Genomic DNA, 22052 nt, shown 5'->3' on the forward strand with positions numbered 1-22052 from the left:
AGGACTGTAATCAATAAAAAAGATGGACTGTAGCAGTTATTTTCTATAACTGCTGAGGAAAGGACAAGGTACTAGAGAAGACTGTGCTGGATATCTCATTGCTTTTCTTTTCCAGTTACAAAGATAAGCAAGTTATACCATGCATTATTGTAGGGCTTTTATCTCCTTAAGAAATATTGCTAACTTTTCGTAGTACTAATGGTTCAAAAAAGATTTGTCTCCCACTATTTGGAAAGTCCAGAAACTGCATCTGTTCAAACATACCTGTCTCTTGTTTCTAGAGTATCTAGTGACCAGTTAGCAGGCAGTTCGAGGGAATTACGTGCTTTGGAACAGTCCTGACAGTCCCAATTTACAGTTCCTTCTAAGTGAGCTGAAGGGAAGAGGAAAACCGCTAGTTTCCAGTTGAAAGCGGGTTCAGCATGAACTGTATGTGACTATTCTGGGATGAATGCCAGAAATAGGACTGTTGGGAGTAGTTGTCTATGGGTGTCCTTGGCTCTGCTGTTTCTAAAACTTGAGGCACAGGGTGAAATAAATGATCCTTCTCTTAAGCGGGCTAATGTCATGAAAGCATAGAAGGGGACTTGAAAGGAATAAATGTAAATGAATTTTAGAAAAAAAAAAAGCTCAGTAGCAGAAACGGGAAATGCCTGAATCACTTTCTCAGACACTCATGTGCCTCTGAACAGCAAATCCGAGCTGTTGCTCAGTATTCCTTCAAATAATCTCTATTCCCTTAGCTTGGATTTTTTTCTCGCTATTGACTCTGGTGTAAAAACTGAGAGGCCGTCACTTGCAACACATGGATTCTGTGGAATACCACTTCACTATCACTCTCCTCTTTTTATCAAAGGCAGCAGTTCTTTGCAAAAAGTAATCTTTCACTTAAACGTAGCTAGAATATATTGGACCCAAAACAAGCAAGTAGATTTCCTAATGACTTCTGCTCGTTCTGATGATAATTAATGCAGGCCATACAATTATTCCTGACACAAGGTCTACCCTAATACTTGTCCTCTCTTACTCAAAGAGGAACATATGGAATATTTCAGGCAGGCTGTAATAATACAGAATGCATACAGTCCCTTTCTTTCTGAAGGGAGCCAGAGAAGTCAAGTACCCAGGTTACAAGATAGCGATAGCAGATGACTGTCCAGTGAAAGTTTTTTCACTTGTACAAGTATGGATGTATGAGTGGAAACCAAAGGCACTGTTCCTTTGGTGTTCCAGTTAATGTAAGTGGTAAGTAAGAGCATAAGACTTGGTGAAGGAGACTGATACCAAGAGTACAGGTATGGCTCCAGAAGTCTTTTAAAAGATACCTAGTCTTGTGCATAGCACATGGGGGAAACAACTATTCTGCCTATCCAGTTTCTTTACTTGTCCTGTTCCTCTAACCTTGAGGAAGAGGATTTGGAGGAAGTGGGAGGCTGTCAGGAAGAAAACAGATGTTTCAGTTTTTAATGGTTACAAGATAATGTATTCATTCTTTCTTGAATGCAAGTACAGAACTAACATACAGGGAACATACAACTATATCCTCCTCCCAGTGCTGTAAAGGACATTGTTTCTTCCCCAGTCCTTGGTCTCTTTCTTTTCTCCTCTTCTAGGGTTTAGCAGATGTACTCTGAGCAGCTTCCTCTCTCCATTGAGCTTTCTTCTCCAAGTTTATGCTTGTAAGAGATTCATGCCTTTTCACAGCCTACAACACAATGACAAAGGAAGAGCAGAAAGTGTTATCTAAAGGACAACAGAGTTGAAACTTAAATCAGTATTTTACAAAATATCTGCCCTACGCTTACGAACGCACAGGTCTCTCAACTTTAATGCCAGGAAGAGAAAGGGTTAAAATAAAACATCCAGAAATTATTTTTGGCTTAAACTTGCTACGTCTCTGGGAATAAAGTAAGCCTTTCTGTTAATGGCAATAGCAGATGTATTCTGTGTTTCTGGTGAGTATTTAGTGATGATCTCTGGTCTTCAGAAGTCAAGAGGTACTAGAAACAAATAAAAAATTATATATAATAGATTCCAGCTGCTGTGAAAGCAAAGGTCCCAAAGCAGCTGTGCTTCTAATCTCTCTTTCCACTGTTTCCTTTCATACCACTCAAACATAAGAAGAAAATATGCTGGGAAGTGTCAGTGCTTGATCTCTCCGCTAAAGCCAGGGAAAAAGCTGTCAACCATTTTGTTTCAGAGTGCTGCATCCTTTTCACTTTGATAAAGGGAATGCTGACAAATAGAAATTTCACACTTCAATAGTTTACAATGCTGGGAATGGGTCTCAGTAACAAGTTTTAGTATAATTTCTCTAGCACGCAGTCTATAAAAACAAGATCTGAACATTGTAATCAGAGGAGTACCTTGAGGGAAAGGCAGCATACGAGTAAGGTTCTGCCCTGCTTTAAGCTAGGGTTTTCTGCTTCCAGTCATCCTTAAAAGCACTGTTTCTGTTATCCGCATACATTTTTCAAAAGCAACATGACAATAAGCTGCACAAATTATTTTCACGTTCCTTGACTTTGAGATTAAAGCTGCTGAGCGCTTTCAGCTTGGCTTCAGTACACAAAAAAAGCATTCCTAATTTCTTTACAGAAATACTAGGAAGTTAATCTTTTACCAACTCTGTTAAAAAAACATGTAAAATTAAAGCATGACTAACCTTTGCTGCAGTTGGAACCTCAGACTTTACACTTACTCACTTAATACAATGCACATGAAACCATAGGCCTAGTCCTACCACATGCTGAACTTCTTGCATTTCATGCCAAATTCTATGCAAGCGAAGACTGCTCAGCATCTATAGGACTTGGAGTTTTTCCATAAAGTACACTGCTTTTTGATTTAATGAACAATAGCAGTTTGGGAAAAGTTGCTCCATCAAAACTACAGGAAGACAGTATTTTCTAATGCAATTAAAGGGCACAGAATTATTATGGACTGTCTCCCCATGGCTTAAAAAGCCTGAGAATTCACAGTCTGCATGTGGAGAAACATGCCCATTTGCTACTTCCATTATATGAATTCTATGAATGTTGCAGTATGTGCATAGAGAAGCATTTGTAATAGGTCCATACAATGAATTGTATGGATCTCATTTGGCCCAAAGAACGTTTACTGCCTACCGGATACACAGAACAGGAGGGTCTCTTTCTGTTCAAACTCTGGAAGCCTTTCAGCAAAATTAATTAAAACTGTGCAAGATAAAATTAAGTACCATATGACAGAAAGGGCTATTTTTTTTTCCTTTTGAAGGAAGCATATGCAGTCTAAGAGCATTATCACCCTTTTAAGACTTGGGAATTAATCGGTGAGGGTCGTTTCTGAGAGACTAGAAGGACTCATTTTAATTTTTGCTCAGTGATATAATGGAAAAACCCACCAAGACTAACTACTAATCCAAAGGAGGAACATAGGAGTTTGTGAATTTCCATTTCCGCTCACAAGCCCAAATTCTGTACTTACCTGCTTCCCTCTAATCACCATGATTACGCAGCCCACTACTGTCAATGCAATCATTACATAGCTGAACTTCACACGCAGTGTGGTCTTTGCTGCTCTGATTGTTTCAATCCTCAAGGAAAAAAAGAAAAAAAAAAAAAACAAACTCATTATCAAAGACCTAAATAAACTGTTGGCTAGTTGTTTGATCTCTCCTGGCATGCCATCTATATAATCTTGTGTAATAACAGTCCTTGGCTCTTTTCACTAAAAATTAAAAAAGGCTTTACAAGAATGGAAAAGCCTGATCCCCATCTTCCTTGGGAGATACTTAATCAAAATCATAAAAGATGTTAAAGCTGGAAACATATCAAACTTTTTTAACTTTCAGTTTATTTGTCAGAGAATATTACTTTTCTAGACCACTGAAATTCTAGAGCCTTCTTCCTTTGCCTTGCAGTCAAATTAGTTTTAATATTTATTTTATGTTCACTGGGGGAGGACGGCAAAGAGAAGGATGCTCTTGCTTATATGGTATTTTTCTTACTACTCACGCCCGTCTGTGCTCACCTCCACCTTCTGACATCTGTGAAAATAAGTACCCCACCCATATTTGAACTGCAGTACATTTTAACATATTTTAAAAACATGCATTTTCCATCAACAGCAGCAGTTATTATCCCTCCTTAGTATCAGTCATTAAAGCCTTCCAGCTGAATATGAGAGGAGCTAAAAGTATCAACAAGTCATTTAGGTTGGGTTAAATGCTGAAGATCATTCTACCCAAATTACATTGCAGTTACAGCAAATTTACAGCTGGTATTAGGGATACCAGTGCAAGAAGGGCCAATGAAGTACAGCGTTTTCAAATGCTTTCTCCAACAACCAGAGAGCTACATTCTGTATATTTAATGCTCCTTGCAGAATTTGGAGCAGTGATTCCCTTCTCAAGGAAAACTAATATTCTCCCTGATTAAACTTTGCATACTAGAAATAACAGATGACTGGAAAAACAGCAGCATCATATGAAGAAAGGATAAATGCACTGAACTAGGTAATTATATGTCAAAGCTAACATGGCTAGTAGATTTAACAGAACTGAGAGACTACCACCATATACAAACACCAGTGACTATGGAATCTTCTATCCCATTTTGACCCTGGTACTTGGGGCAGGGGGGAGGGAAAGGATACTGAAGGCTTTACAGTGGTTCAAGGTCGTAAAAATCACATAGGACCTGAGCACTGGAAAAATTATACTCTCGTTTTTGAAGGGAGGAGCAAGAGGTGATTTGATCATGGTTTCAGAGCATTGATGCGAGGATAAGATTTCTGATCATAGAGAATACTTTAATCCAACACAGAACTAGCAGTTGAATTTAGTTTCCAGGTTATTTGTTTTTGCTAATAATCTGTGACAAACAACGTGGGTGCAGACTCAAATTAAGCTGAAATACACAGAGGTAGCATTTAGAAAATTTTATTAGTTTGAGTACCTTGTTAGAATATACACGATAAAGAGGCAGTTATCTGAACACTATTTGCATTTTAATTTAATTCAATTCAGTGGCTAAAATAAACATTTATTTTGCTCAATAAATGAGTCACTTCTGATTACCACAACTTTTGAGATAACTGAGTTACATTGCATCCCCTTATACCCCATTCTTACTCCATTTAGAATAGGAAAACAAGCTTTCGTGCTTTTATAATTCTCAATCAGCGTCTCAACTTTGGCTGAACTAATTGCTTAAAAAAAGACAGGGGGAAGGGGGAGGAAAATTCTCTCTACACTTTGAAAAACAATCAGCTTTTATCAGAAGCTGGTTTATCTTTCCAATGAATCTTGATTTTATATGCACAGCCAATAACTTCCCTCGGTCTGATAACTCTTCAAAACATCTTGCATGCAAAAATATACAGACTGACATAGTTTTAATAGGTTTTAATTATTTAAGCCTTTATGTATTTCAAATGCAATTAAAACAAGTGATTTATTGCAAAATTGAGTAATTTTTTAAAAATAATCTTTAATCCATTATGATACATTTTAGAAAAACATAAGGTGTACAGGTGGATCTTCAATTCCCACATGATGCATCCAGACAAATAAAGTATCTTTAGAGGGCAGCTATATAATTTGTTTACCTTAGTAGCATAAGGTTGACTCTGTGTGGTTTTTTTTGTTTTATATATATATATATATATATATATATATATATATATATATATACACACACACACACACACACACACACATACACACACACACACTCAAAAATATTATAATTTAAAAGATAACTATCCTACCACCAGGAATGTTTTTAAAACCAATACTTGCCGTGCATACGTATGTGTGTATGCATGCATGTGTGCATGTTAAGATTGATCTTGATTTTAGAATATGTAGACAGCCAGACTAGAACGGCCAGTTTTATTTCCCACACCCTGCACAAAGCAAAGCACTGATATTAGGACTCTGCCAGCAACAGGAAAGTTTTGACAATGTTTTATTTTCCATTAGGGAGCTTTTCTACTATTTATTAGGAACCTCCAGCCCTCTGGACATTCATTAATAAGTATTTCAAATGATACTGTTTCAGTTAATTCTTTAATTATGTCATGAAAGTTCCATAAAACAGTAGACTTTGACATAGTAAGAAAAACACTAGAAAAAGCTTACTTTAATGTTTGTCTAAAGCTTTTCTGATTGGAAGCAGAATAGAAAATAATTGATTTGTGATGTTTTTCTACTAAAACAACTGCTAGATGTCAGTCTTCCCTTCAGAAAAAAAAAAATCAAAAGGAATATATCTCCACAATAAAGAACTGCCCAGGTTCCCTTATCTACAGGATGGTACAGCAATCACAATAGCATAAGATTTTAAAACCCTGAGGCAAAATCAGAAGTTTCCTCAGGTCTGTGTAGTTTTCAGCTGTGAAAACCCATTCCCCTTTAAGAAAAGCTATTCTGGAGTTGCATTCAAATAACTCATTCCTGGGTAGACAGTCTCCTTTACAGCTTCAAAACTGGCACTTACGAGACAGTCTCTGGTATATCCTCTGCTTTTTTGACATGGCCTGCCCACAACAAAAACCTTTTCTCCCAGTCTGTAGGCTTGTGTCCAGGTACCCTTAAAGTAGATCGACCTATTACAAACAAATAACAACACACAGAGAAGCTGAATTGCCATAACTATAATTAAACCAGTTTGGCTGAGCGATGCACATTTTAAAGTATGACTGCTAAAGTTGGTTAGGGAACAAGAAAAGAGTATTGCATAATCAGTTTTGAGAACCAGCGAGCATGTAGTAAACTGAGGCCATGTAACAGAAGCTAAATCTTACCCAAGGCCTGTATATTTGCAATAATAAATCTACAGAACCTGCTCCAATAAATAAGCTTCCTAAAATGCTGTGATTTTACTATTAGTTTAAAATACCAAATGGAACTGCTGAAAAAAAAAAAAAATCCAATATGCTGCACCAGAACATCACAGAATTTAAGTTTATCGTGGAGTGTAAGATTTTTCTCTCATCTGGAGGTACAAGCAACCAGATGCCAGTAGACAAAGATTAAACCCTTAACTTTCACCTCCATCTTTCAACCTCCATATACAAAATATAAAAGTGGAAGGTTTCCATACATAACGTACTGTTAAAATATAGTAAACAGTGCAAATGTCAACAGGTTTGGCTTTATTTTTTTTAAACAATCGGATGCATCCTGCATAGATCTGTGCTGTTTAGTGGATTAATACATGATCTGGGAAATGGGGTGGACAGATAATTTGCTTACAGCAGTTAAGTTATTCAGAAACAGAGAAGAGGGCTGAATGGGAAGCGCTGCTTCTTAATTCTGAGTCAACAACTGAGGCAGTGAAATCCCATGCATATAAATATAAAGCAGTACATATAAGAAAAGCAATTCCAGTTTACATGCAAAAAGACAGCCTCTAAACTAGCCATTATTGCTGGGGAATTAGTCCTTGGGGGTTCGCAGAGCATTTCAACAAAACGTTCAGTGCCAAAAAGGCAAATGGCATATTAGCAATTATTAGGAAATGAGCACAGACCAACACAAAAGCATCATTGTGCCATTGTATAAAACCATGTCACCAGCATTTTGAAGAGCACATGAAATACTGAACCTTCATCTCAAAAATCGTTATATTGGAACTAGAACAGGTACAGAGAAAGTTGACAAGGATGATCACAGGTATGGAATGGCTTCTATATAAGAAACACTTAACAGACTAAAAGTCTTCAGTGGAGAAAAGCAGTAATTGAAGCCTCCTTCAGCACAATAGAGGGCTGCCGAGTCGTTAAGCAGCATGGAGAGGGTGGACTACAAAAAACAGCTCCTGTGTTATAAGGGTATTGAATAAAGGAATATCAGACTGAAGATAACAAATACCAAGTTCAAAACCAAACATAAGACTCTACTTGTTTTCTCATAGCACAGTTCAGCTGAGGAACTCCTTTTCACAGGACTTGTATGCTAAAAACACACACAGCTTCAGGAAACTGGGAAAATTTACAACAGAAAAACCCAGTGGAGGGCCATTAAACACAAAGGTGCCACCTCTGCTGAGGACTAGAACTTCACTGGTGGCTGGGACAGCAGTCTAGGAAAGAAACACTAAACAATTTGCCCTGTTTCTGTGCTTTTCCTTAGATACTTGCTGTTGGCCACCGTTCCAGATGGTCTCTGCAAAAACCTAAGGGCTTTCTTTCCTTTACTGTCCATTCCTGGAGACACGACACTGTTAAAGAGACCTTTAGACTTACCAAGTACAGATGTACTATGTTTTTAACACAGTTGTATGTAAAATGCTTCAAACCTGTATGCTCCTTTTATCTAGCATCGACGGGTAAGAAGGTAACCTGTTATACAGGAATTCTGATTAGAGCATCATAGCTGTCCCATCTAGAGCAACCAAAACGTTTCATGAACTGAACTGTATCTGACCTTCCCTTAAATATCAACTAAGCCAATGATTCAGACTGTCTTCTGCAGGGCATAATCAGTTTTCGATATAGCTGGAGCTGGTTCTAGTGTGAAAAACTGCAGAAGTACTTTAGATAGTATTATGTTCCTAGACATCAGTATTTTATGTAGGGGTGGAATAGCTGGTTCTAGAGTGCAGCTGAAGAGCCTCAATGTAGGACTGCACATTAGACAAGATCGAATGACCTGCTAGAAAGCATAATCTGTGTTATTGTCACAAGAAGAAAATTTTACTATAGGCTTCACTGAAAATAAAAATCTTATTGCTAGTTTTAATGTTCAGTTTTTCAGTCTAACCAAAAGATTAAATTCCTTCTCACAACAGCAGGCATAATAACATACATCTCAGCCAAATTCCCATTCAGATGATTACAGCCTGGATATCTAAGCATTTCATGACGTTTTCATCATTGGTCTTGGCCTTTCAAACCACCAGCACTTTCTCTGAGATAAAAGATACAATGTTTCAGAAACACTGAACTGCTCAAGCACTCCTCTACAAATACAGCATGATCTCTTATCAAAAGCTCTTACTCCGTGGCTGAGGCTGACTCTCTTCCCGGGGCTTGCTGCAAAGCCTTCTCTGTATTTGCAGATCCATCCCTTTAGCCATCCGCAGGATTGAGGGAACATTTCTTTCCAGCGCTTTGACAGCCCAGTCTGGAAGGGAAAGCAGAGGCAGCAAAGCGGCCAACTTAACTCAAAATGCAGTGTGACAACGCTAGCTTTGAAACAAAAGTTTATTTTTTACAAGAGAAAACTAGAAGTAAAAACAATAGGTTCACAACTAATACTAGGCAAGAGACAACAGATTGCGGTTGTAACAGAGTCTAACGGAGAAACTCAAACTCGATTGTGTAAGCCGCCACTCATCTTGCTTATTAACCTCACGGAGAAAACCGGCAGTGCAAGATGACAGCCTACAAGCCACCTCTCAAACACAGGGCACATCGCAGCTCCAAGGAACTCATGCACTCATCTGCTTCAGGTGCGCTCTAGCCATGGCTATTTCGAGGACCGCGCACCAGCGGTTTACCGACCTCGCCGCATCCTGAGGGCGAACAAGAAAAAGGAAAAGGCACCCCGGGGAGGGCAGCTCTAATCCGTTAACATAACGAAAAAATGAAAAAGAAAAAAATAAAAAACCCCCAAATTCTCCTCGCGGAAACACCACTGCGCTGCCCACAAGGCCCCATCGAGACCGAGACCGAGACCGACCGCCGCCACCGCCGCCCCGCCACTGCGCCAGGGCCCCGCTCGCCCAGGCGCCCTCGGCCCGGCCCACCTCGGGGCCCCGGGCGACATGACACAGCCCTCACTAGGGGTAGGGGGACCACCACCACCACCACCACCACCACCACCACCACCACCACCACTACTACTACTACTACTACTACCGCCCGGCCCGGCTGCCGCAGTCACTCACCAGCGCGGCCCCACATAGCGCCGCCGCGGCCGAGCCCGAGCGCCCCAAAGTCACCGCTCGACCCCGCCCCGAGAGGGGGAGGGGCCGCGGCAGGGGCGGAGCGCGCCCCGCGCCGCACCACGCGCCAGCCCCCGGCCGCCCCGCCCCGCCCCTCCCCGCCGCGTCATCCCGCTCTCCCCACTTTGATTGGCCGCCGCCGCGGCCCTCGGCCTTTCCAATATGGCGGCGCCCAGCAGAGCCGCGAACTGTGAGGACTTCGCCGAGTTCCAGGTAACCCGCTCGTGGCGGGCGGAGGGAGGCGCCCCCACCCCCACGCTCGCCTCCCCTCGCGAGGGGAGGGGGCAGCCCCGCGCGCGCGCGCGCGCGCACCCGTCGCCTGGCAACCGGCCGCGGCGCGCGAGGACGTGGGGGCGCGTGCCGCGGGGGGGAGGGGGGGACGAGGTCATCCTCTTCCCCGGCTGCGGGCGCGAAATGGCGGGGGTCGCCCGGGAGCGGCTCGCGTCGGCCCGGTCCTGCCGACGGGGGGCGCCTCCGTGGCCCGCGGCGTGGAGGCGCCCCCGGAGAGAGCTAAAGGCAGTTCTCGGGTGCGCGGGCTGCCCGCCGGGCGGTGCGCGGCCAGCGTATTCTGAAAATACCTTCCCTTCTCCCCCCCCCCCCCGCCCCCCATCTTGAAGCCTCCGAGGTGCTTGCCTCTCTCCAAAAACGGTCTTTGAATTGTGTAGTATCATCAAAACCCTCATGTTCTTCCCAAGATTAAAAAGAATTTCTTTTTTTTCCCCCCTTCCCCCCCCCCCCCAGCTACAGGTATTTAGTAAGGTCCATGCACGAGCATGCCTGCCCCGCTGTTCAGAAAGTACCGTACTTAAACGGAGGCAGACGAGCGGCGAGGCCTCGTTTGTCCAGCTCTGAGCGTGCCTAATTGTATAGCGCAGGAGCTCTGCCCGGGAAACGAGCAACTCCGCATCTAGATCACACCTCTCCTTTTCCCTTGTATATTTGGTATTCCTTAAAAAAAAGTTAAAAAAAAAAAAAGTACATTCAGCAGTATGAACAGGAACTACATAGGCTGTGGCTGCTGTTCTTTTATTTATTTTTCGCTAAAGTGCTTAAAAATGTGTTCTTTTTATTATGCATTTGCTGTTTGGTTGCAGTCTCCTGTTTCTTCCGTTCCTTCTTGTAAGCGTTAGTGCTGATGGAGCTCTGGAAACGGTGTGTGGGGAAAATGCTGCCCTGGCTGCCTTCTGAGAAGCCGTTTGGTTTTGTTTCTGAGAAAATAAATGAGACTGTGGTCCCGCTGCTGGGGAGGGAGGCAGGAGGGGGAGAAGATTTTAGGGAGGTTTTAGTTCTTCAAATGCACCTCATTTTCTCTCTCCCTCTGGCTTTTGCTACTAAGGCAACTAATTGGATTGCAGCAAATACTCCCTGCATGTGGAGACTGTGGTTGGCCTGGGGTGTTTTGCTGTTTCTAAATGATCTACCTTTACTTTCTATTTTACTTTCTACTTTCTATTAAAAGACTTAATCGTGCAATTTTTTTCTTCCAGTACCCTGTTGTCAGAGATATAAGCAAGGATTTTTTTTAATACAGGAGTTGCTCAGGGTGATGAGGACGATCGATGACAGAATCGTCCATGAATTAAACACTACAATTCCAACAGCTTCCTTTGTAGGGAAAATTGATGCCAGCCAGACATGTAAAGAGCTCTACCAGTCTGTAAGTGTCTGTTCCTTTAACTTCCACTCATTCCCTGATGTTTTGTTACATGCGGTGTCCACTAAAGCAGGGCATTCTCTGCCTCCTAGGAAACAACTGACTTGATCCACCATGCTTTATGTATCCATAGCTGGCATGCTTGACTTCTCTATGTAGCTAAACCACGCGCATGTAAAAGCTACTTCACTATAAAGCCATGTGGAGTATTCATTTGTTCTGCAATACCTATCCTTTGAGATGTATTTCAGACTTCAGTGGATGGTGTTAGCCCAGCCCATTGCTTTAATGTAAAAACGGGTGCTAGCACACTTTTGCATTGCTTTCAGAGCTTCCTGTTCATGCGTATCTTTGCTTTTATTTGATACCACTAGGTCAACTTGGTAGCTACTGCTCTAAGCAGTGTTAATTCTCAGCATAAGGATTATAGAGAGACAAAGGGAGATCTACAGGCACAGCGGTACCTTGATTTCTGAAAGTCTTGCCTCTTAAACTTGCATTGCAGAGGTTTTTATTCTCTTGGATCACTGAACTAGGTGCTGTGACTTTTTTGTCTCCCCTAATCAGCTGATGGAGGCTCACACCAGCAGAGAGAGAATCATCAAAAGCTGCATCGCTCAAACTTCCAGTGTAGTGAAAACTCTCAGAGAAGAGAGGGAAAAGGCCCAGGATGACATAGCATTATTAAAGCAACTCAGGAAAGAGCAGACGAAGGTGAGTGGTGGAGCTTGTCAGAGATCCCTCAGGGAGGAAGCAGAGAGCTTCTTTCCCAAAGGGACTGACCTCCCTGGTGGAGAGAACCTGAGGTGCATTCTACACAAATACAATAGAAAAGCATGCATGCTTCACCACGGTGGACCCTAGTCTTCACTGACTAACACCACTTAGCATACAGTACTACAACTTGTTTATTCCCTTCAAAATGCCTGGTGGTTCCTCTTTCCTTTTTAGCTCTGTGAAAACTAGTGTCTTGGCAAACTGCAGATATGCAGTGCCAAACTTGCAGTGCCAAGATGCAAACACTAGAAAATAATGAAATATGCGCTTTATGTGGGTGTCTTGCACCACAGAAGTACACAGCCTTAAAGCTGTGCCTTTCCGTTATCACCTTGGGAAGCATCTTTATCACACAGTGTGTTAATCAGGGTCCTCATTGTCTAGAATGAGCTGCCAGGCAACCGTAAATTCCACTTAACCATTTTGTTGTTGTTGTTGCTCAGTATTTCTTGGAATTTTTTTGAGTGCATTGTGATGGTTGCATAAGGAACTTTAACATGTGCACCCCTCTCAGTGTCTGGCCTCTAAGACTGAAGGCTGTAGAGAGGACAGAAAGTGTACTTCGTCAGCAGTGAACAGTACAGTTGCAAGGCAGAATTTCAGAAACGGAGAAGGGAACCCCTCTGGAGTTTCTAGCTCTGTTCCAGAGCCTGTTTTGTAGGGAAAAGGATACTGCTCTAGGAGGAGGTTAGCAGAACGTGAACTGTCCCGTTGGTTTCGGTAGGCATTCTCTTTCAGACACGTCTTGTGTTTGTTTTGCATTTCTCAGTTTTCCCCCTCCATATGCTTGAAGCGCACGCCAGATAAGACTATTTATTTGCTTCTTGCCCTTTTGCATACACTGGCTGGCTATGTCTGCTGCCTTCAGCAGTTTAGTGAGCCTTCCTCAGTTGAGGACTGTCTCAGCCAGGGCTTCTAAGCTCATGTCTTTGAGTTTCCAATATAACGACTGTTCTTGTAATAGCCAGACTTCCCACCATCATATCAGGGCACTGTATCATAGGTACAGCTTTCGCTGCTATAGTGTTGTAGGACTTTAACAGATAGGTGGATGGTCCTGAAACTTTGGTTTTTTTGTGGTGCTGAACTTCCTCAAAACCCACTTCAAACTGTACTTGCAAGAGAAGCCTGTTGTTGCCCCTGTATCCAAGAGCAGTTGAAGCTCTGATGCTGCTGTAGTTGAAGAGCTTCCTGAGGAGGTGATTTGAACTCAAGGGTTCAAGGACCAGCATCTGATTTTCTCAGGCCCTTAAGTGAGTGAATTGTTCAACAGGTGTTGTTCAGAGAAGTGCTCCATCATGAACTCAGATTTAAAGAACCAGGCCACAGGCAAGTGGTTTTGTCCTTGAAGCGTCGCTTACAGAACTTCTAACAAGCATCCATATTGGTCTGAAAAACCAGAATGGAAACCTAACGTTTTCTGTGATTTTTGTTTGTGGGACTGATTCTTTGAATCATTGAGTTCTGTAGCCCAAAACCTATCGCTAAAACCTTTCAGAGGACCACAACCACAATGCTTAATAATTAGTAGCAATTTAAAATGTTAAAAGCAATCCATGTTTTGGGAGCGCCTCGGAAATCCTTTGGTCAAATAACCTCTAATCTGCATTTGGACCTTTGTGAGATGATGTGGGTTTTTTTTGTGCACACCATTATGCTTTTCAAATGCATATTTTTTTTTGGTTGCAATAAAGATCTGTTTTGTCTTGTTATTTATGCTGCTTTCATTCTGTTGATGAATGAAACTGGAGGAATTTGTCCAAAGCAACATCTTCTGGGCCATCAATTAAATAATTGGAGTTCTGTGGGGCTAGGAGTCAGTTTTTGTAGTCTGCTTACAGAAAAGTACCTTTTGATTATTACATTAATTTTGCATCATCTTAGTTTTCTTAAATAACATGTCATAAAATATCTAACCGAATAAATTCTGGAAATCTAAAGCATAGAGCATAATCATTAATAGCTTTATCAAGCAAATTGGTAGGGCTTGTTAAAATGTTAAGATATGTTTTAAAAAAAACCAAAACAACTGTGTGTATATTCATGTTGATTAATTATATTGCTGTTCTGGTATGCAACTTTAAGAAAAAGGCTAAAATACTAGTTTTATTTAGGCCTGATATCAAAGGCAGTTAATACGACAGTTTAGACAATTATAAACCAGTTTGTATCTTCCAGCCCTGTGGATCTTTCCTAAAACTTGGCATTAATTTCTAGAGAGGTCCTTGAGTGCTGCCTATACAAATCCTTTATACCTGCCTTAATTATTTGGGGAAAATTTGAGAAGAGTGATGATGATTGTCCATATTTGGATTCTTCTCTTTGTTTTTTAACCCATACCTAGTCAAACCAGAAAGACTAGTATCTTTAAAAGAAGTCATTTGACAGCGTGGGAAGGAAAATGCCCATGCCTGTCATGATGGCCCTGTTACAGCAGAGTGGTTTATGAAGCCAGTGCTCTGCAGATGTGCACTTAAATTCTGTATTTTAAGCTGAAAGCCTTATGCTGCAAGTGAAGAAGCTGCCCGGCTGTGATCAGTGGGTGCTGGAAATTCAAGTAGTTTTACCCACCTCTCTACATCTACTAACCCAAGTCCCAAGCAAATTTTTCCATCAAGACTCCCCCCCCCCCCCCCCCCCGATCTTTTCAGCATGTGAAAATTAAACAAATTCTTTTTAAGTAAGCAGCTTTTAACGTAGAAAGAAGCTCGCTTTGAAATGCGAAAGATCTCCTGAGAGGTTATTTTGTTGAGACTAATCTTGGTCAACTGGCCACCTTGTTAATGCTGGGCTGTTATTTCACAGTTTGGAGTCCTCTTGAGTAGGTAAAAGTTCATCCAACAACTGTATTAGCTGTGTGTGTCCGGATGTCCTGCCTGGAAGGTTCTCCATGGGATTGCTTGGTGGGTTTGCACCTGTTCACCAACTCTCTCATTGGAATGAAGTGTTCAGAATGGAGTTACTCTGATCCTTAGTGTGTTGCAACAAATGTAGGCATAAAGAGCAGAGAGGTTCTCAAATCCTCTGCTGCTGCTTTGGAACCTCATGGCGGAGTCAAATTAGCTCGGGTCTGAAGCCATTGCATGTGCCCCTTGGAGTTCCTAATAGATGCTAAGCAAAGAGATTCTCATGCCGCTCATGAGAGCGCTCAGGAATTGCTTGTTGTGGTGTCTTTTGTTGGAGCTCTTGCATCTGTGTAAACCCGATTTGTCCTACTGTGGTTGCATACCATACTGACTGGTTCAGACAGCATGGCACTTGGGATCTGTTCCCACAGACCCTTTGTTGGCCGCTGCACAGACTAGACAGCAAAGGAAGTGGAGGGAATCTCTTAATGAGCCTAGTCCTATCTCCAGAATCTGAGAGCTATGTGTTCAGTCCTGGATTTGCTACCAGCTTCCTACCTGACTCTGATAATGCATATGTGGAAGAATGAGAACTCGAGGCTGCAGAGCTGACCCTAGCACTGGCATTCCCTGTGCTGAGTGTTTGAAGGATGCCTAGTTATTTTTGTCTGCGAAGCCATTAGGGTTAATCAGTTAATTGCTAGCAAATCTAAATGGGCAACTTTCAGTGAAGAACGAAGCATCGGTAAGCAGTAGCTGCTTCTGCCAGAAGACGTATATTGCAAGTCTCCCTTCCCCACACCCCATATGGACTGCTTTGATCTGCCTTAAGCGTTGGCTGACTGGAAGAACCACACTTTCAGGTGATTGTACGTTATGCCCTTCAGTCTGCCCCCATCAGAGAGCACGCACACCTGATACTGGGGTTTTGATCAAGAAAGCTGCAATGGTAGTGAATACTGGAGGCTGCAGGGAGGCTTGTTTGACTGTAACCTCTTTCTTTATATGCTCTTTTCTGCAGTTGAAATTGATGCAGTCGGAGCTGAATGTTGAAGAAGTGGTAAACGACAGAAGCTGGAAGGTATTCAGCAGTCATTTTAAAAAGTGGTGATTGTTCTGTCCTATTGGTTTGAACAAACAGCCCTGCATTGGAGGTGTGAGACTGGCGCCTTATGAGGCGAGTGAATTAGAAATAAGTGAGGGCAGTTTGGGGGGAAATACTTCAGGTCTGTCATCTTCCCTGCTCTGGGTGCAAAGATCAAAGCTTTTCAGTTGCACTGCAGAGGAAAAAAAAAGTGGCTGATTTAGGAGGGAGGAAGGTCTTGGCCTTTCTCAGCAGCTGAGGACCTCAGATTTCTCCATGGTGGCCTGTATGTAAAGCTTTCCTGGGCTTCTCCCATTGTCAGAGGGACGAGTCTTTTAAATACAGCTGTGTTTGGTTCTGACTGGCCTTCTGAGCAGAGGCCAGAGGAGAGTTGCGCTATAAAAGTTGGACCTTTTTCTAATGGAGCTTCTGCAGGCCTGGGCTGGTGCTCCCTGGTGGGAAGGGCAGTTTTGTTTTTGCTCTCCTATGTCAGTGGAGATGTCAGATCAACCTCTGGATTGATGGCCTCAGATAGTCTTGTTATAAAGTGATCTTAACCCTGAAATTAGATTCTGAGGTGGCTGTGTTGTGTTACTGCAGCGTTTCACTTCTATCATCCTCTCCTGGTCTGTTGTAGCTGTTTACAGCTTTCAGTACTGGATAAATATCCTTTTTTCCCTCATTAAATGTGAAAGTGATCTTTGCAAATAGCTAATACTGTCCTCAGTTCCCTTGTTGATCTCTACTTCAGGATTTTAGTCCCCTAGATCCCGTCAGTGTAAATGCAATACAGCTTTAAATCTTGTGTATTCTTGGAGGTCTAGTCACTACAGTGCAGCTCAATGCTGCGTGAATAGAGGAATGTTTGCAAAGTTTCTCAGGTATGTTTTGCAGACAGTACTGCCTCTGTGTTGTCTTAAAAAGCTAACCATGGCATTAAGCTTAATAATTTAAAGCCAGCTTGGATATGACTGTGTAACACCACAACCTCAACAGCCAGTAGCAAACATTTCGTGGTGACTCTGGTATCTGATTTATTTATTTATTAAAAATTGAACAAACAAGAAAAACACAACCCTCCCCCCCACACACACACCCCAGAACACACAACCCCGTCCTGCCCCATCACTGTATCTCTGTTCTAAAGGTACCAGCCTAGAGCTCTGTTGGCACCAAACTTAGCATTGATGTCAGTAGTCAGTAGTTTTAATTCTTTTTTTTTCCTTCCTGAAGCTGGCGAACATCTTGTTTCTATGTAGTGAGGTATGCACGTGGCACAGGGATATTTTGGCCTGCTGCGAACTGATGTTTAGAGAAGGGCTTGAAGACCCAATACTTCTGGGTTTTATCTCCATCTCTGCTATTGCCTCCCTCTGTAAGCATAGCTGAGGTCTCATTTATCTGTCTGTGAAAAATATTATTTCATTAAAGGAATTAGACCCTGTCATAGTTGTACTGCAGCAATACAAATTATTACATAGAAGTGGTTGTTGGTTTGCATGTGAGGATCTCAGCTCTCTTTTAGTGTTAAAGACTTTTGGTTGGCAAGTATGCTTATATATTTAGATTAACCCTAACACACCCAAAGCTATTTGGAAAAATCAGATGAGAAAAAATATTATTTTAAAATATTTAACCTGGGTAGCTCTAACAATAGTAGATACAAAAAGATGCTGCTTTATAGAAATGCATATGATTGAGGAAATGGCTTGCAAATCAAGACACTCAAAAGTATTCTCTCTATGCTGCCTCTACTCTGGAATTCATCACAGGAGTGTTTTGTATTAATACATAAAGGCAGCAAAATCACACTTATGCATAGCAACATGAATTTTAAGGTGTCTCAGTACCCTACTGTTTTTCCTGTCCAAAAAACCGAGAGTAGAGTCTCTTCACAGGTAGACTCTTAAGAGTTAACCACCTTGAGTGACACACTGAGATCTGGGGGTGGATGATACTAAAAGGAGGAGGTAGTGTTAATAAGCTTGCGGTATTGATCTTCCTTCCAGAGTCTGAGGAACCTGTTAAAGACTCTTTTTAAAAAAAAGTTTGTGTGATAGCAAGCTGGAAGCTTCTTGGAAGACTGGTTGTTTGGAAGACTGGTCTTGGAAGACTATGTTGTTTGATATGAGAAAGCCAGACAGTGTTTTGAAGTATTTCCAGTACCCTTTTAAGATATACATGCTTCTAAAATATCTTTGACAAACCATGGACAAAAATGATGCAATTGCTAAGTACTAGAATGCTTCTGAATGGGAAACCTTTATGACTTTTAATTTCTATAGCTTCCTTTTGTCACTTTTCTGATCTCAGGTCTTACACACTCTTAACTCTTCTGGGGTGTCCGTTTTATGTGTGTACATAACAGGGCAGGGTTGTGAAAGAACTTGCATCACAACTTTTATGTTTTTTTGCAATATGAGGCAGTTCACAATATATGTCTGTCTCTTAAAATATCTTAAAGTTGAAAATAAGTTGAAAATTAAGTTTTAAAAAAAATTCTGAAGAATCGACTCTAAAAGTATTGCAGGCTGCAAGCTTCAAGCTTTTGCTGAAGTTCCTTTGAGTAAGGAGATGAGCTGTGGAAGTGGAGAATTCTAGGAAGATTTGGTTTAAAATAATGTATTTTAAGTGAAGCATGATTTCCCCAAACTTACAAGACCAGTCACTTTGCATGTTAAACCTACGGGATAGCTCATGTAATTTTGTATCTTGAAAAGCAAAGGCATTTGGATCTGAAAGTTGTCCAGATAGCTTGGCAAAACACGCTCTTGCAGGAGTGCTAGTGATGGAATTGACAGCTGTGCCAGTGCCTCAACTTGGTGGTAGGTGGTGCTCTTGTCGCTTTTCAGGACATGCGCTGGGTGCTGTTTGGAGCCAAAACAATATCTAAATCATTAGTAAAGAGCACCTGTAACTTTGATGTGAGCCTGTGCTTTGTGTTTTTGATTCAAACTGCTTTACTTGGACTAAATCATGTCTATTGGCTGTCATTATGGTAAGCAGTCCACCTGCTGAGGCCTGCAGTTCAAGCTAAATGATAATTATCTTCGGTCACTAGTTTTGTGTGCTAAATTCTATGCACAGGAGGTGTCAAAGGTGAGGCAAAAGCAATGTGCCCTTTGCATAGGAATGCTGGCAACATCAGCACCTGCAGTCAAATAATTAATATTATGGACAGGGCTTCCAAGAGCATTTGTACCTCCTGTTAGCTCTCAGAACAATGTAAAATGGGTTTCTCGGGAAGAGAAGACTGCAGTGTCCAAATCTGAATGCCGTAGTGAACTTAACACAGCTGGTCAGGATATATAATACTACTCATAATTTCCTGCCTCTTAAAAAAAAAAAAAAAAGCCTCAGTATCTTTGATAAAGACAAATCACCAGCATTATAGATCTGCCTTATCTGAGGGTGAGCACTTCTAGCAGTATGCAGTCTCCTAGCACCAGGCAAGTTTTGGATTCACTAAAGCCTGTAGAGAAGGTAATCGGAGACAGAAACCTTGGTAAGTACCAATTGTTGATAGGGCAGGGCTGGGCAGCCTGAGATGGAGGCTAGGTGAAGAGATAATTGCTGGTTCTAGCTGTGAAGTTCCGGTCATCTGCCGGACAAGGACTGATTCACTTTTGCTCTTTTATTTTGATGTCTCAGGTATTTAATGAGCGTTGCCGAATTCACTACAAGCCTCCAAAGAGCCAATGATGTGATGTGCTTTCTGTCAAGATGGTCCATAATCATGAGAGCAAAACTGGAAAGAGACGTTGGGTGAGCTGTATTGGGACCCTCCAGAACCAGTGGAACCCAGCCTTGTTTTGTTTTGGACCTACTTAGCTGAAATCACAAGGTTTAAATGATTCTCCTGTAATTAAGAAAAAACAACTCATCTTTTGTACAAAATATGTGAACAAATGAGTTTTATAGTATTAAAATAATTTTCAAATGGAATGTGAAACTGGCATCTTTCTTGACCTGCTCAAGCTTCAGCAGCCCTAGAGAGGAAGAAACAATGAAAACTGTCCCTGAGCAGGAGGGTGCAGTGTTCTCCCTAAGCTGTTGCTCGCTGGGATGTATGCTTTTAGGAGAGGATAAGCTACTAAAATTTAGAAGGAAATAAAGTTGCAGAATGGTTTGAAAGCATAGGCTCAGCACCCATGAAGGTAAGAAGTTACCAGTGTTATTTTGGGCTAGTCAATACCAGCAATATTGCTCTAAAGTTGCACGCAGATACAATTTTGTCATTGTTCCCCCAGTGCGAACAGGGAGCATCTGTTGAATGCTGTCCTTTGGTCTGTGTTACCAATTTCTAGATTTTCTTTATTTAAATAACATGGTAAGGATTAAAACCGCTTTCGTGGACGTGAAAATACGTATTTGTGCAGCATTCAGGAATGAGAGAGTTAACTGTCTGATGCCCATATTTTGTCTCTTCTGAATCTCTAAAATCATTTCTATAGATGAATTGCATCTGAACTGAAAATAACTGTGCACACCTGGTACTGCTGAACCTGGCAATACTGTTGAATATAGACAGTGTTGAGTATAACACCCCTGCAGTAATACAGCAGAGGAAGCGTCATTTAGAACTGGATAAGTAAGAGGAAAGCCAAATTGCTGTAATTATATCTTTAATTATTTACTAATTTTAATTGACTGACAGTCAAATGACTAGTGGTGACAAGGTCTGCTTGGTTGTCAGTTGTTTTATATTCTCAAGTCTTTAAGAACCTTTGAACTTGAACAAAACCTTAAAAATACAGGCTCCATCTTGCAAACGCTTCGGAATTCAGTTACACCACTAAAATAACTATGTACTCTCACATCCTTAAATGCTTTGCATGTATGGGGGATGGGAAGTAACTGGAGGAATTTACCTGTCTCACTGTCAAGCTAGCAGTGATCTGCGTAAGGTCATCTGTTTTATAGCTGTCATCCAGTACAGACTCTTGGGCTGCTTGGTGGCTGTTATTTTTAGGTGGCAGGGTACTTGTGGTGTCATATAGTCTCACTTTCTTTCTTTGAGAAGGAGACAGAAAAATATTTATTTCTTTGACGACGTAAATACTAATGTTCAAACCGTTGGTTTTTTCAAGGTACTGCAGTGCAACTGCCCTCAGCAGAACTTTACCCCGGTTAGAGTTCTTGTCTCATTCTTGAAGTATTTCATCCGTTTTTTCTGTAAGACTGAAAGCAGTAAACACACTTGTTCCTCAGCTGTCGCATTCTTACAATTGTTTATCTGTGTTTTTTTTTTTTTTTATTAAGCAAAGTAGAAGTCCAATACTGCTCAGAACTGTGGGCTTTCAGATTTGCCAAGAACCTAGCTTCTGCAATAGGTGGTCTGCTAAACAGATGTTCAGAATGATCAATTTTGATATCAAAGTTGCTATTCTAATACTGGCCTCTAATACCATTTTTAAAAATCTTTGTTCTCTCAGCAGTCTGGATCTACAGTCCTGGAAACAAATTCTGCTTTTGAGGCAGTTTTATGATATAAACTTGTGACAGCGTGTGTAGGGTTGGCATCAATATGCCTGAGATAATTAAGCTTGTGCTGTATTTTTGTAGAAACTTGAGTCTGTAATGAGAATTAATCACTGTCCTCCTTTATCCAACCAGATGTTTGCTCAGCCGCTGTGGGAAAAGTTCTTCACTTAAGCAGATGCTGTGAAAAGTCACCCGTGACATGGATGTGATGTCAGAATTTTTTACAGTAGCGCAGAAAGTGTTGCTAGCTCAGCACTAGTTGGGAGAAA

The 22052-nt window shown here is 41.5% G+C and overlaps 2 protein-coding genes across 5 annotated transcripts; one reads left to right on the plus strand and one right to left on the minus strand.

Annotated features, from left to right (window-relative positions):
* Positions 1-1450: 1450 nt before the first annotated feature.
* On the minus strand, positions 1451-10032 carry FAM162A (family with sequence similarity 162 member A). The gene is made up of 5 exons (XM_068931092.1): positions 9882-10032; positions 8990-9115; positions 6486-6594; positions 3469-3577; positions 1451-1705 (listed from the first exon to the last, which is right to left on the minus strand). Exons 1-5 carry the CDS (start codon positions 9895-9897, stop codon positions 1610-1612), a joined length of 456 nt encoding a protein of 151 aa, XP_068787193.1. The 5' UTR covers positions 9898-10032; the 3' UTR covers positions 1451-1609.
* MIX23 (mitochondrial matrix import factor 23) lies at positions 9968-20244 on the plus strand. 4 transcript variants are annotated; one of them, XM_068931093.1, is made up of 5 exons: positions 9968-10151; positions 11470-11595; positions 12160-12306; positions 16237-16296; positions 19951-20244. In XM_068931093.1, exons 1-5 carry the CDS (start codon positions 10101-10103, stop codon positions 19999-20001), a joined length of 435 nt encoding a protein of 144 aa, XP_068787194.1. In that variant the 5' UTR covers positions 9968-10100; the 3' UTR covers positions 20002-20244. The 4 variants fall into 4 exon arrangements, 3 of the variants coding, with proteins under 3 accessions (XP_068787194.1, XP_068787195.1, XP_068787197.1); XR_011138812.1 differs by having other exon boundaries at positions 10026-10151; positions 16237-16392; XM_068931096.1 differs by having other exon boundaries at positions 10074-10151; positions 11426-11595.
* Positions 20245-22052: the final 1808 nt, after the last annotated feature.

This window comes from Struthio camelus, chromosome 1, assembly GCF_040807025.1.
Source record: "Struthio camelus isolate bStrCam1 chromosome 1, bStrCam1.hap1, whole genome shotgun sequence".
Classification (NCBI taxonomy): Eukaryota; Metazoa; Chordata; class Aves; order Struthioniformes; family Struthionidae; genus Struthio; species Struthio camelus.

Coding starts and splice junctions, on each gene's coding strand:
- FAM162A (XM_068931092.1), bottom strand. Junction 3,578..6,485: donor GATATACCAGAGACTGTCTC/GTAAGTGCCAGT, acceptor TTTTTCCTTGAG/GATTGAAACAATCAGAGCAG. Junction 1,706..3,468: donor TGGTGATTAGAGGGAAGCAG/GTAAGTACAGAA, acceptor ATTGTGTTGTAG/GCTGTGAAAAGGCATGAATC.
- MIX23 (XM_068931093.1), top strand. CDS start 10,101: ATGGCGGCGCCCAGCAGAGCCGCGAACTGTGAGGACTTCGCCGAGTTC. Junction 11,596..12,159: donor GTAAAGAGCTCTACCAGTCT/GTAAGTGTCTGT, acceptor TCCCCTAATCAG/CTGATGGAGGCTCACACCAG. Junction 12,307..16,236: donor TCAGGAAAGAGCAGACGAAG/GTGAGTGGTGGA, acceptor TCTTTTCTGCAG/TTGAAATTGATGCAGTCGGA.